Below are 15,201 nucleotides of genomic sequence, written 5' to 3'. Positions count from 1 at the left end.
AAATATCGAGTATCACGACACAATGATTTAGTCTGGAAATAAAGACCAGCTACAGTATACTTTATTTTTAAGATGTAGCGGCTTTTATTGGCAAAAATGGAATTATAGCCTCAAGGCTGTTTGTAGGAATTGTTATAAATTAACCACTGACCTTTCAATTAGTGAGTCATTTGTGTGCATTTTATAGTGGAGACTCGAAAGCATTTGTGTAAAGCAATTATGAGGGATGTTTAATGGCATTTATTAAACCTTTACTAGAAGACATATTTAGTCTTGTATAGCTACTCTCAAATTTGAATTTGAGGGTAGCTTTACAAAGCTTGTCTTCTAGTAATAGTTTAATAAAATTTAAATAAAGTTTATGTAAGATGTATGTATGTGAACCAAAAAAAGAACCAAAAAGTATTTGGTGTTTCCATAGGTTTGTGAATAGTACAAGGGTTGAAACTTTCATAGAGAATGAAAAGTGTGATAGAAACACCTGAATGGAAGTTATACAATGATGTACCATACATTTCAACTTGAGGCATACATTAGCAACCCATAGTGTGTCAGATTCTGTTCAATGTTGTGGGGACTGACTAGTTTCTGTCAGCTGTTAACTTCATGTGTCAGATCAAATTCCACCTTCACCAGGGAAATTAAGAAGAAGTGTGAGAATGTCTTACCCTGCTGGGACTGTTTTTATATTAAGCAGATTTATGGAACGTTGTAGTTTCTGTGAGGTAATTAAACTAGACCAGCTACAGTATACTTTGTTTTTTACGATGCGCAAGCCTTTATTGGCAAAAGTAGAATTTTACCATCAAGAATGTTTACAGGATGTTATAAAACTCCTTACCTTTCAATTAGTGACTGAGTTATTTGTGTGCATTCTACAGTATGTGCAGATCGCTGTGGAAGCATTTCTCTAAATCATTCATTAAGGATTTGGCAAGAGGAATAAGACAATTTAAAGATGCTTAATTCATTTAAATTGGGGGGAAGGGGGTGCAGGGTTTGTTTTTTTACAACAAAGCATGGGTTTGTCCAAAGCCTTGTTAAGTTAAGCCACTTTTATTGAATGTCGTACATACATTTTACTTGCTAGATAGTTTAGGAACCCATTAGTGTGTCATCCTGAACAAATTGTGGGGACAGAATAATTATTTAAGTACACATGGCAGAGATCAAATTCCACCTTAACCAGGGAAATTTAAGAGGAAGAGTAAGAATGTCTTACACTTCTTAAATCAAAGAATTCCACTTACTGTACCAAACAAGCAATTTTCACAAAGAAACACTGACATCTAAGTCTGAAAACTAAGCCAAATCATACCAAGGATAGCACGTGTGTACATTAGGAGCTGGCCCTTACTGTATTTTGCGATGAATGTATTTTGTGATGAATGAAAGGTCTGTAGAAATGAAAATATCGAGTATCACGACACAATGATTTAGTCTGGAAATAAAGACCAGCTACAGTATACTTTATTTTTAAGATGTAGCGGCTTTTATTGGCAAAAATGGAATTATAGCCTCAAGGCTGTTTGTAGGAATTGTTATAAATTAACCACTGACCTTTCAATTAGTGAGTCATTTGTGTGCATTTTATAGTGGAGACTCGAAAGCATTTGTGTAAAGCAATTATGAGGGATGTTTAATGGCATTTATTAAACCTTTACTAGAAGACATATTTAGTCTTGTATAGCTACTCTCAAATTTGAATTTGAGGGTAGCTTTACAAAGCTTGTCTTCTAGTAATAGTTTAATAAAATTTAAATAAAGTTTATGTAAGATGTATGTATGTGAACCAAAAAAAGAACCAAAAAGTATTTGGTGTTTCCATAGGTTTGTGAATAGTACAAGGGTTGAAACTTTCATAGAGAATGAAAAGTGTGATAGAAACACCTGAATGGAAGTTATACAATGATGTACCATACATTTCAACTTGAGGCATACATTAGCAACCCATAGTGTGTCAGATTCTGTTCAATGTTGTGGGGACTGACTAGTTTCTGTCAGCTGTTAACTTCATGTGTCAGATCAAATTCCACCTTCACCAGGGAAATTAAGAAGAAGTGTGAGAATGTCTTACCCTGCTGGGACTGTTTTTATATTAAGCAGATTTATGGAACGTTGTAGTTTCTGTGAGGTAATTAAACTAGACCAGCTACAGTATACTTTGTTTTTTACGATGCGCAAGCCTTTATTGGCAAAAGTAGAATTTTACCATCAAGAATGTTTACAGGATGTTATAAAACTCCTTACCTTTCAATTAGTGACTGAGTTATTTGTGTGCATTCTACAGTATGTGCAGATCGCTGTGGAAGCATTTCTCTAAATCATTCATTAAGGATTTGGCAAGAGGAATAAGACAATTTAAAGATGCTTAATTCATTTAAATTGGGGGGAAGGGGGGTGCAGGGTTTGTTTTTTTACAACAAAGCATGGGTTTGTCCAAAGCCTTGTTAAGTTAAGCCACTTTTATTGAATGTCGTACATACATTTTACTTGCTAGATAGTTTAGGAACCCATTAGTGTGTCATCCTGAACAAATTGTGGGGACAGAATAATTATTTAAGTACACATGGCAGAGATCAAATTCCACCTTAACCAGGGAAATTTAAGAGGAAGAGTAAGAATGTCTTACACTTCTTAAATCAAAGAATTCCACTTACTGTACCAAACAAGCAATTTTCACAAAGAAACACTGACATCTAAGTCTGAAAACTAAGCCAAATCATACCAAGGATAGCACGTGTGTACATTAGGAGCTGGCCCTTACTGTATTTTGCGATGAATGTATTTTGTGATGAATGAAAGGTCTGTAGAAATGAAAATATCGAGTATCACGACACAATGATTTAGTCTGGAAATAAAGACCAGAGTAGTAGTATAGGTTCCAAATTAGCCGGATTTTAATTTATTCAAAATGGCCGCCCATACAAACCCTTGTAAAATGTGAGAAGTGAACGTGAGGTGCTAAGGAGGAGTCCAAAAACGAAAATGAGGTGCACATACCCCGGTTTTAATTTATTCAAAATGTCCGCCCCATACAAACCCTTGTAAAATTTGAGAAGTGAGCGTGAGGTGCTAAAGAGGAGTCAATAAACGAAAATGAGGTGCACATACCCCGGTTTTAATTAATTCAAAATGGCCGCCCCATACAAACCCTTGGTAGGTTCCAAAGTGAACGTGAGGTGATAAGGAGGAGCCAAAAACGAAAATGAGATGCACAGTTCATGTCATGTGAATAGAGAAAAATGATAAGGCACTGCGTTCTTAACTTTCCTAGGAATTTTGGTTGGCGATTCTGAGAAAACGGTTGACTTGAAAATAGCTTTACACAGATGTGCTAGCAAGAGAAAAACACGATCCAGTGCATTTAAAGATTTTCTTTAATACGACTTTCAAGATGTGTGACATAACAAACTGCTCCATGGAAGAACTGATCGAGAGTGAAGGAAAAAAGCCAAATCGATTCAATCGAGACGAACCGCTCAACAAACGACAACAATTCTCTACATTCTAAAGTATATTTTCCGTCTCGGAACATTGTTAGCAGTCTTAAATGTGAAATCTTTAGTTCAAAGGCTAGCGTTAATTTTCACTGAACTGGTTTAATTCATAGTTGGATGTTCCCTTTGATTTTAGGGCCGCAAAAAATTTTTCGTTGAGAAACACGCCTTTGAACGACAAATGAACCGCACGCTAAATTCTATTTTTCGCAAACGATAAAAATCACAACGAAGTCGTTGACACCTTTGTTTTGTCTAAAACATGTGAAAAATTCGGCCCAATGACTTGCTTTGAGTTTCACTGGAATAATATCATTCATGGTTGGACGTCCCTTTTGATTTAAGGGCCGCAAAAAATTATTTTTCTTCGAGTAAAATGCATTTGAACAACGGCCAAATGTACCGCACGCTAAAATTATATTTAATTCTTTCCGAACGGTAGAATCACAACAGAGCCGTTGACACATTTGTTTAGGGTTTTAAAAAACGTTTAAGCTTCCACTTCTAGTGGCTAGGTTTTAACTTTTTACTGAATTATAGATGAACGTTCCTCCGATTTTGCGACCGCGAAAAGAAAAGATGAAAGGCGTTTGAAGCAGTTGTTTATGAAAAACAACGACAACTGCGCGAGTAATTTCGCAAAAAAAAAAAGAATAAATTAGCCGGATTTTAATTTATTCAAAATGGCCGCCCATACAAACCCTTGTAAAATGTGAGAAGTGAACGTGAGGTGCTAAGGAGGAGTCCAAAAACAAAAATGAGGTGCACATACCCCGGTTTTAATTTATTCAAAATGTCCGCCCCATACAAACCCTTGTAAAATTTGAGAAGTGAGCGTGAGGTGCTAAAGAGGAGTCAATAAACGAAAATGAGGTGCACATACCCCGGTTTTAATTAATTCAAAATGGCCGCCCCATACAAACCCTTGGTAGGTTCCAAAGTGAACGTGAGGTGATAAGGAGGAGCCAAAAACGAAAATGAGATGCACAGTTCATGTCATGTGAATAGAGAAAAATGATAAGGCACTGCGTTCTTAACTTTCCTAGGAATTTTGGTTGGCGATTCTGAGAAAACGGTTGACTTGAAAATAGCTTTACACAGATGTGCTAGCAAGAGAAAAACACGATCCAGTGCATTTAAAGATTTTCTTTAATACGACTTTCAAGATGTGTGACATAACAAACTGCTCCATGGAAGAACTGATCGAGAGTGAAGGAAAAAAGCCAAATCGATTCAATCGAGACGAACCGCTCAACAAACGACAACAATTCTCTACATTCTAAAGTATATTTTCCGTCTCGGAACATTGTTAGCAGTCTTAAATGTGAAATCTTTAGTTCAAAGGCTAGCGTTAATTTTCACTGAACTGGTTTAATTCATAGTTGGATGTTCCCTTTGATTTTAGGGCCGCAAAAAATTTTTCGTTGAGAAACACGCCTTTGAACGACAAATGAACCGCACGCTAAATTCTATTTTTCGCAAACGATAAAAATCACAACGAAGTCGTTGACACCTTTGTTTTGTCTAAAACATGTGAAAAATTCGGCCCAATGACTTGCTTTGAGTTTCACTGGAATAATATCATTCATGGTTGGACGTCCCTTTTGATTTAAGGGCCGCAAAAAATTATTTTTCTTCGAGTAAAATGCATTTGAACAACGGCCAAATGTACCGCACGCTAAAATTATATTTAATTCTTTCCGAACGGTAGAATCACAACAGAGCCGTTGACACATTTGTTTAGGGTTTTAAAAAACGTTTAAGCTTCCACTTCTAGTGGCTAGGTTTTAACTTTTTACTGAATTATAGATGAACGTTCCTCCGATTTTGCGACCGCGAAAAGAAAAGATGAAAGGCGTTTGAAGCAGTTGTTTATGAAAAACAACGACAACTGCGCGAGTAATTTCGCAAAAAAAAAAAGAATAATTCAGTCGATAAAGACGAGTTGTTCATTTGTTAAATTTGGTTTCATGTTTTCTTGACCCTAAAAATACTGAACTGAACGGAATTATCGGGTCTAAAACCTTCTTCTTTACTATCCTCGGTTAATGATGGCCGCACGAACAAACATAGAACACTAAACTTCTCCTCATCGCGTAATCAAATTTATTTATTTTTTCTTTTAAGCGGTAAATACAATTCATCAAACGCTCTCCGTTTTGTACAGTTAAGTCTGGAGACATTAGCTCACCTTAAAGCTTACATCCTTCTTGAAAAGAGCTGCAATTCGATAAGAAAAACTCCATCCGTTTCACTTTACTTTTCCGAGAATGGATTCCTAGAAAAACGCGCGAGGCCTAACGAGAATTCCGAGAAAAAAAACACGCGCGACCCTCCACGGGTTTAAACCGGTAAAATCCGGTCAGCCGTGCCGCAGACGGCATAGTTGTTGTCCATATTTGGCATCTTACACGTGTTATTTTGACGCAGTCGGCGGAGTGTTTGTCCTTATTTAGCGTCTTATTGACGTCATGCACACGCCAGCCATTGGGTATATAAAGCAGGGGAAACTGGAGTCGCCATCAATTCAGTGGCAGAAGGCAGAGTGAATTTCTCAGAAGAAGAAAAAAGACGGAGAATTCTGGACAAGGTAAATTGAATTGGATTTTTTTTTTTTTGTGGTTGATTTAAGGGTGAAGATCTTGTTTTCTTCTCGTTCGCCATCTTTGATTGAAGAACAAGAAGGGCAAAGACAAGAAAAAAACTACCATTGAATTAAGTCAATTTGATTTTCGTTCGCCATCTTTGATTTTAACATGTCATTGTGTGATTTTGTAGGCTACGTTGAACATAGAAGAAATGATCTGTATTTGAAAAGGATCAATTGAAGACAACAGGGTGAGTAAATTTGAAGTAATTGTCTGTGCAAGCAGTCGATTTCTGATCGACAAGGTCGTAGTCATTTCATGGTTTAGGGACCGACTACGTTCCTCCCTCCCTGCTTGCACATGAGTTAATGAAGTTGCTTGATTACAACAAACTCTGATCGGGAGTGTCTTTCAATCTAGTGCCAATCAGTCAAACAACCACCAGCCAATCAGAAAGCGAGCTGCCCACCTGTAGTAGTATAAGTAGTAGTATAGGTTCCAAATTAGCCGGATTTTAATTTATTCAAAATGGCCGCCCATACAAACCCTTGTAAAATGTGAGAAGTGAACGTGAGGTGCTAAGGAGGAGTCCAAAAACGAAAATGAGGTGCACATACCCCGGTTTTAATTTATTCAAAATGTCCGCCCCATACAAACCCTTGTAAAATTTGAGAAGTGAGCGTGAGGTGCTAAAGAGGAGTCAATAAACGAAAATGAGGTGCACATACCCCGGTTTTAATTAATTCAAAATGGCCGCCCCATACAAACCCTTGGTAGGTTCCAAAGTGAACGTGAGGTGATAAGGAGGAGCCAAAAACGAAAATGAGATGCACAGTTCATGTCATGTGAATAGAGAAAAATGATAAGGCACTGCGTTCTTAACTTTCCTAGGAATTTTGGTTGGCGATTCTGAGAAAACGGTTGACTTGAAAATAGCTTTACACAGATGTGCTAGCAAGAGAAAAACACGATCCAGTGCATTTAAAGATTTTCTTTAATACGACTTTCAAGATGTGTGACATAACAAACTGCTCCATGGAAGAACTGATCGAGAGTGAAGGAAAAAAGCCAAATCGATTCAATCGAGACGAACCGCTCAACAAACGACAACAATTCTCTACATTCTAAAGTATATTTTCCGTCTCGGAACATTGTTAGCAGTCTTAAATGTGAAATCTTTAGTTCAAAGGCTAGCGTTAATTTTCACTGAACTGGTTTAATTCATAGTTGGATGTTCCCTTTGATTTTAGGGCCGCAAAAAATTTTTCGTTGAGAAACACGCCTTTGAACGACAAATGAACCGCACGCTAAATTCTATTTTTCGCAAACGATAAAAATCACAACGAAGTCGTTGACACCTTTGTTTTGTCTAAAACATGTGAAAAATTCGGCCCAATGACTTGCTTTGAGTTTCACTGGAATAATATCATTCATGGTTGGACGTCCCTTTTGATTTAAGGGCCGCAAAAAATTATTTTTCTTCGAGTAAAATGCATTTGAACAACGGCCAAATGTACCGCACGCTAAAATTATATTTAATTCTTTCCGAACGGTAGAATCACAACAGAGCCGTTGACACATTTGTTTAGGGTTTTAAAAAACGTTTAAGCTTCCACTTCTAGTGGCTAGGTTTTAACTTTTTACTGAATTATAGATGAACGTTCCTCCGATTTTGCGACCGCGAAAAGAAAAGATGAAAGGCGTTTGAAGCAGTTGTTTATGAAAAACAACGACAACTGCGCGAGTAATTTCGCAAAAAAAAAAAAGAATAAATTAGCCGGATTTTAATTTATTCAAAATGGCCGCCCATACAAACCCTTGTAAAATGTGAGAAGTGAACGTGAGGTGCTAAGGAGGAGTCCAAAAACAAAAATGAGGTGCACATACCCCGGTTTTAATTTATTCAAAATGTCCGCCCCATACAAACCCTTGTAAAATTTGAGAAGTGAGCGTGAGGTGCTAAAGAGGAGTCAATAAACGAAAATGAGGTGCACATACCCCGGTTTTAATTAATTCAAAATGGCCGCCCCATACAAACCCTTGGTAGGTTCCAAAGTGAACGTGAGGTGATAAGGAGGAGCCAAAAACGAAAATGAGATGCACAGTTCATGTCATGTGAATAGAGAAAAATGATAAGGCACTGCGTTCTTAACTTTCCTAGGAATTTTGGTTGGCGATTCTGAGAAAACGGTTGACTTGAAAATAGCTTTACACAGATGTGCTAGCAAGAGAAAAACACGATCCAGTGCATTTAAAGATTTTCTTTAATACGACTTTCAAGATGTGTGACATAACAAACTGCTCCATGGAAGAACTGATCGAGAGTGAAGGAAAAAAGCCAAATCGATTCAATCGAGACGAACCGCTCAACAAACGACAACAATTCTCTACATTCTAAAGTATATTTTCCGTCTCGGAACATTGTTAGCAGTCTTAAATGTGAAATCTTTAGTTCAAAGGCTAGCGTTAATTTTCACTGAACTGGTTTAATTCATAGTTGGATGTTCCCTTTGATTTTAGGGCCGCAAAAAATTTTTCGTTGAGAAACACGCCTTTGAACGACAAATGAACCGCACGCTAAATTCTATTTTTCGCAAACGATAAAAATCACAACGAAGTCGTTGACACCTTTGTTTTGTCTAAAACATGTGAAAAATTCGGCCCAATGACTTGCTTTGAGTTTCACTGGAATAATATCATTCATGGTTGGACGTCCCTTTTGATTTAAGGGCCGCAAAAAATTATTTTTCTTCGAGTAAAATGCATTTGAACAACGGCCAAATGTACCGCACGCTAAAATTATATTTAATTCTTTCCGAACGGTAGAATCACAACAGAGCCGTTGACACATTTGTTTAGGGTTTTAAAAAACGTTTAAGCTTCCACTTCTAGTGGCTAGGTTTTAACTTTTTACTGAATTATAGATGAACGTTCCTCCGATTTTGCGACCGCGAAAAGAAAAGATGAAAGGCGTTTGAAGCAGTTGTTTATGAAAAACAACGACAACTGCGCGAGTAATTTCGCAAAAAAAAAAAGAATAATTCAGTCGATAAAGACGAGTTGTTCATTTGTTAAATTTGGTTTCATGTTTTCTTGACCCTAAAAATACTGAACTGAACGGAATTATCGGGTCTAAAACCTTCTTCTTTACTATCCTCGGTTAATGATGGCCGCACGAACAAACATAGAACACTAAACTTCTCCTCATCGCGTAATCAAATTTATTTATTTTTTCTTTTAAGCGGTAAATACAATTCATCAAACGCTCTCCGTTTTGTACAGTTAAGTCTGGAGACATTAGCTCACCTTAAAGCTTACATCCTTCTTGAAAAGAGCTGCAATTCGATAAGAAAAACTCCATCCGTTTCACTTTACTTTTCCGAGAATGGATTCCTAGAAAAACGCGCGAGGCCTAACGAGAATTCCGAGAAAAAAAACACGCGCGACCCTCCACGGGTTTAAACCGGTAAAATCCGGTCAGCCGTGCCGCAGACGGCATAGTTGTTGTCCATATTTGGCATCTTACACGTGTTATTTTGACGCAGTCGGCGGAGTGTTTGTCCTTATTTAGCGTCTTATTGACGTCATGCACACGCCAGCCATTGGGTATATAAAGCAGGGGAAACTGGAGTCGCCATCAATTCAGTGGCAGAAGGCAGAGTGAATTTCTCAGAAGAAGAAAAAAGACGGAGAATTCTGGACAAGGTAAATTGAATTGGATTTTTTTTTTTTGTGGTTGATTTAAGGGTGAAGATCTTGTTTTCTTCTCGTTCGCCATCTTTGATTGAAGAACAAGAAGGGCAAAGACAAGAAAAAAACTACCATTGAATTAAGTCAATTTGATTTTCGTTCGCCATCTTTGATTTTAACATGTCATTGTGTGATTTTGTAGGCTACGTTGAACATAGAAGAAATGATCTGTATTTGAAAAGGATCAATTGAAGACAACAGGGTGAGTAAATTTGAAGTAATTGTCTGTGCAAGCAGTCGATTTCTGATCGACAAGGTCGTAGTCATTTCATGGTTTAGGGACCGACTACGTTCCTCCCTCCCTGCTTGCACATGAGTTAATGAAGTTGCTTGATTACAACAAACTCTGATCGGGAGTGTCTTTCAATCTAGTGCCAATCAGTCAAACAACCACCAGCCAATCAGAAAGCGAGCTGCCCACCTGTCAAACCGTGAACCAATCAGAAAACGAATTGACCACCTGTCAATCATATTACGCTTCCCGCGAGTATAAAAGGAGGTGCACCTTCAACAGCACCTCATTTGGATCCAGACACCGATATGGAATCATGCAAAATATGTGATAAAACATTCACGACTCAACGAAGCCTTAAAAGACATTTAAAATCCGTTCATGGTGTAAAAAGTTTTCAGTGTCCCAAATGTAAAAGACAATATTCCAGAAGGGACAACCTCAATCGCCATGTATCAAAGGTACATGAAAAGAAAAGCCAAAAACCGCCGCCACCAGATCAGCTATCGTCGCTGGAGCCACCGCCTCCAATACCACCACCACCGCCAAGTCCACCACCACCACCAAGTCCACCACCACCACCAACAAACGCATTGGAAGAAGACCCAGTAGATTGTCCGATGCATTTGTTGAGCACAATCCCGGAACACTATCGCCAATGCTTTCTGCAGAACTGGCTCCAAATCCGCTCCCGCCAGCGAGGAGGGTTCGTAAAAGTATACACCCGTCGATTAGAGGAGCACAGCGATATGTCAGTATTATTGCGTACCATTTTTTATCAACAGACCACAGCCTTTAAAGTCAACATAGCCTTTGGCTTCATACTGCAAAATGTGGAGAATGGAGAAGTGCGGTATTATTACCCCTCTCAAAATGGATTCATATTTGACTCCCCAGTGCTTGTTGCTAACCATGAAGATCTGGATGGGGTTTTGGTGCAGATGGGTAACACAGACTGGCAGGAGTACGTGCGAAGACAAAAACCAAATTCGAAATGGTCTATTCTTCAATTGACCAATGTCGCCTTCCATGTATACCCTATTGTGAACAGACCCATAGGGCGTGGAGAGAGGGGGACATTTCCCAAATGGTTGGTGGAGAATAGAGGCCTTGATCCTCTTGAAAAAGACAAGAACACTGGAAAGTTGTACAATGATAATCTCTGCTTCTTCAGATGCCTAGCTCGTCATCAGGGATATGGCCTGAAGAATTTAGAAACCAAAACCAAGCAGCTCGCCAGCAAGTATGTGGCTACATTGGACAACCCATTAAAGTTTACCGGGGTCACTCTAACAGAGCTTCACAGACTGGACAAACTGTTTGGCATACAGACATTGGTCTATTCTTTGGAGGAAGACGGAAAAGTGGAGCTGGTGCACCGCCCTGCCACCAGGCTCAATCAAAAAGAGGTGCAAGATGCACTCAAACTTAATGTTTACAACTCTCACTTCAGTTACATCAAAGACATGAAAAGTTTTAGCCACTGTTACGTTTGCAGTCGGTGTGAGAATTCATTTCCGAAAGCCCATCGTCTCTATCGCCATGAGCAAAGTTGTCAGGCGAAAATTAGATTCAAGTATCCTGGTGGCGTTTACCATTCCTCCAAGACGATCTTCGAAAAGATCCAAGATGAGGGGATCACTGTAGATGAGGAGCTCAAATATTCGAGATACAGAGCAACGTTCGATATCGAGGTTTTTTATCCGCATGATAGTACTAACCTCCCCGAAAAGCGGCCAAAGCTCGAGTATACTGCAGAACACCATCTACTCTCCATTAGCGTGGCATCCAACGTTCCTGGCTATGAGTCGCCTCGATGTTTCATCGTGGAGGGAGAAGGTGAGGTCAAGGCTCGAAAAACGGTGGAACGATTTGTGACTTACCTGGAAGACATCGCACAAGAAGCTGCACGTTTGGAGTTGACTCGCTTTTCACCTCTCTTCTCTACCATTGAAGAAACGCTTTGCTTAGGGGGTATAGAATCCTCTCTCCATCTTTCGCAAGCAAAGTGGGAAAGCACTGGATACGATAATGATGATGATGACAGTGAGAGTGAGGGAGAACCCACAGACTTCGACTGGGAGTTTATTGATGATTCAGAGAACGTGGAGAGCGATCGCTCTTTTCACCGTCAAATCAATCAAGCATTCGAAGACCAGGGAGGAAGCGAAGAGTACTCGAGAACCACACCCAAAACCCATCTACCGACCCGCCAACAGAAAAAAGCCAACCAGATCATGTCTGACTTGCGTCACCACATCTCAGAACTACCCGTAGTGGGGTTTAATTCAGGGAAGTACGATTTGAACGTTCTAAAAAATGTCCTCATTCCACTCCTCGTCCAGACCCAAGGGGTAAAGTTTTGTGTAAAACGTCATCATGCCTACCTAGCCCTTAAGAGTGGCACCTTGAAATTCTTGGACATCTCAAACTTCCTAGCGGCTGGCACCAGCTACACGCAATTCCTGAAGGCCTACAACTGTGAGGTTGAGAAGGGTTTCTTCCCGTATGAGTACGTGGACTCGTTAAACAAGTTAGAAGAATCCCAACTCCCACCACATTCAGCATTTTACAGTTGGCTTCGCAATAGTAACATCAGCTCTGAGGAATACCAAACCTGTCAAGACGCTTGGATGCGGGAGGGAATGCAAACGATGCGTGACTTCCTTGTTTGGTATAACAACCTTGATGTCACTCCGTTTTTAGAAGCATTGGACAAAATGTGTGGTTTTTGGCAAGAGCATGGTATTGATATGCTCAAGGAGGCCATCAGCCTTCCAGGCCTCGCATTTAAATTTGAAATGGGTTTCCTCAAACAACAAGGCATTCACCTTAGCTCATTCCATGATGAGCAGACCTATCAGTTGTTCAAGAACAACATGGTGGGAGGGCCCGCTATCATCTTCAAACGGTATGCAGAAGTCAACAAGACCTTCATCAGAGGCAACCCTGCGAAACCTGTAAGCAAGATTGTCGGCTTCGATGCAAATGCCCTCTACTTGTGGGCATTGACCCAGCCCATGCCTGTTGGGCTCTACACCACCTGGACCCCTAGTCAGGATGGCCTGGTCCCTCACAAGACTTGGCGTGCGGCTGATGAGTGGTTGGCCTGGATTGGACACCAGTATGGGGTCACCTCCTTGAAGACTCGACTCGATGAAGGAGAGAAACGTTTGGGACCAAACCAGCTGCCTGTCGATGGCTACGATGAAAAGACCAAGACGGTCTTTGAATTTAATGGGTGCTATTGGCATGGGTGCCTGACCTGTTTTGACCCTGATGACATCAACGAGAGGTGCGGAAAGACCTACGGTGAGCTCCTGTCTGACACCCGCACTAAGATAGAGTACCTTGAAAGCCTGCCCAACGTTTCCCAAGTGGTACAGTGCTGGGAGTGTCGGTGGACAGCGGACAAGAGAGGCCCAGAAGCCGACGAAATTGAATCTTTCTTGAATCAACACTTTCCTGGGCGTGGTGAAAAACGTGAGACCCAATGCGAACTATTGGATCGCGTACGCAACGGTTCTTTCTTTGGATGCTTAGAAGTAGACATTGATGTACCTACAGAACTGAAAGCTAAGTTTGAGGAGATGACGCCCATCTTCAAGAACACAGAGATTAGAAGGGACGCCATCGGCCCTCACATGCAGAAATTTGCCGAGGACCATGAGATCATGACGACTCCTCGTCGAGCACTTATTGGGTCCTACAAGGGGGAAAAGATTCTACTCGGAAGCCCTCTTCTCAAATTTTACTTGGAAGAGGGCCTGGTAGTTAGCCGAGTCTACCAAGCCATACAGTGGCAACCCAAAAGATGCTTGAAGCCTTTTGGCGATTTTGTATCAAACTCACGGCGTGCTGCCGATGCAGACCCCCAGCAAAAGATCCTGGGAGAAACAGCCAAGCTGGTGGGAAATTCTGGCTTCGGACGCTTCCTGATGGACGTCAGTCGTCACCAGGATGTGTCTTACCATCAGGATGAAGCCAAAATCACTCGTGCCATTAACAGTTTCTTCTTTCGTGATCTCGAAGAATTGAGTGATCAGGTGATTGAGTTGAAGATGTCAAAGAAGAGATTAAAGATGGATCTGCCCATCCAGATCGGATTCTTTGTGTTCCAGTACGCCAAACTGAAAATGTTGGAATTTTACTATCAATTCATCGCCCACTTCCTGGATAGAGAGGACTTCGAGTACCTCGAGATGGATACGGACAGTGCCTACATGGCACTGTCCGGAGACAGCATTGATGCCCTCATCAAGCCTGAAAAGAAAGAAGAGTATGAAAGAGACAAGAGCAACTGGTTTCCTCGTACTGAAACAGAAGAGAACGCTGCCTATGACAAGAGGACGCCTGGCCTATTCAAGGTAGAATGGAGTGGAGATGGTTTCGTGGGGCTTAACTCGAAGACATACTCTTGTTGGAGTGAACAGGGCAACAAAGCTTCTTGCAAAGGTATTTCCAAACGACTGAACAACCCCACCAAGGATATCTATTTGAGGGTGTTGCAGACAGGAAACAGTCAGGATGGTGAAAACAGAGGCTTTCGTGTTGTCAACAACCGTGTGTTGACCTACAGCCAACATCGCACAGGCTTTTCTTATTTTTACCCCAAAAGGAAAGTTTTATCAGATGGCGTGTCGACAATCCCCCTGGACATTTAACTTTAAGAACAGAAACTGAACAGCGTCGTGACTTTTGCAAGATGTTTATAAGGTCGTGAGCGAGCTCTTAAGAGTAAGGAGGTCTAATTTTCTTTAAATTTTGTCACATATTATATTTCTGACTCATCAATAAAAGTACATGTTGTTTAAAAAAAGAGTGGTTTGAGCATGTGTGTGCATTCCAAAAATGTATAATAGCGCGTACACATCGAAACGTTTTTCATTTTACGGAAGTCATCGTCAAGTGCACATCATGAGTGTGGAAGAACAATTCCGAACCATCCGTCAGTTGCTGGAGCAGTTGGCTTACATCAGTACCCAACTGTCCAACACCCTAGTGTCCAGGGTGGTGGAAAGTTCACCCCAGTTATACATGAAAACCAAGCTTCGATTGTTGAGTGCCATTGGATCTTTGCCGCAAAAAGTCATAGAAATCCAACAAGCCTGGGAAGAGATGAACTATGAAT

At 40.4% G+C, this 15,201-nt stretch overlaps 2 protein-coding genes across 2 annotated transcripts in view; both read left to right on the top strand.

The window, feature by feature from the left end:
- LOC144640976 (uncharacterized) overlaps positions 1–15,201 on the top strand; it is a 76,216-nt gene that overhangs the window by 13,741 nt on the left and 47,274 nt on the right. The gene's annotated exons all lie outside the window — the stretch shown is intronic.
- On the top strand, positions 10,691–14,734 carry LOC144640986 (uncharacterized). Its single transcript, XM_078500058.1, has one exon. The coding sequence runs from the start codon at positions 10,691–10,693 to the stop codon at positions 14,732–14,734; it is 4,044 nt and encodes a 1,347-aa protein (XP_078356184.1).

Source organism: Oculina patagonica, unplaced genomic scaffold (genome assembly GCF_052425735.1).
Source record: "Oculina patagonica isolate OP01 unplaced genomic scaffold, crgOcupat unplaced6, whole genome shotgun sequence".
Lineage (NCBI taxonomy): Eukaryota > Metazoa > Cnidaria > Anthozoa > Scleractinia > Oculinidae > Oculina > Oculina patagonica.
This window is presented reverse-complemented; position numbering and strand designations above follow the sequence as displayed.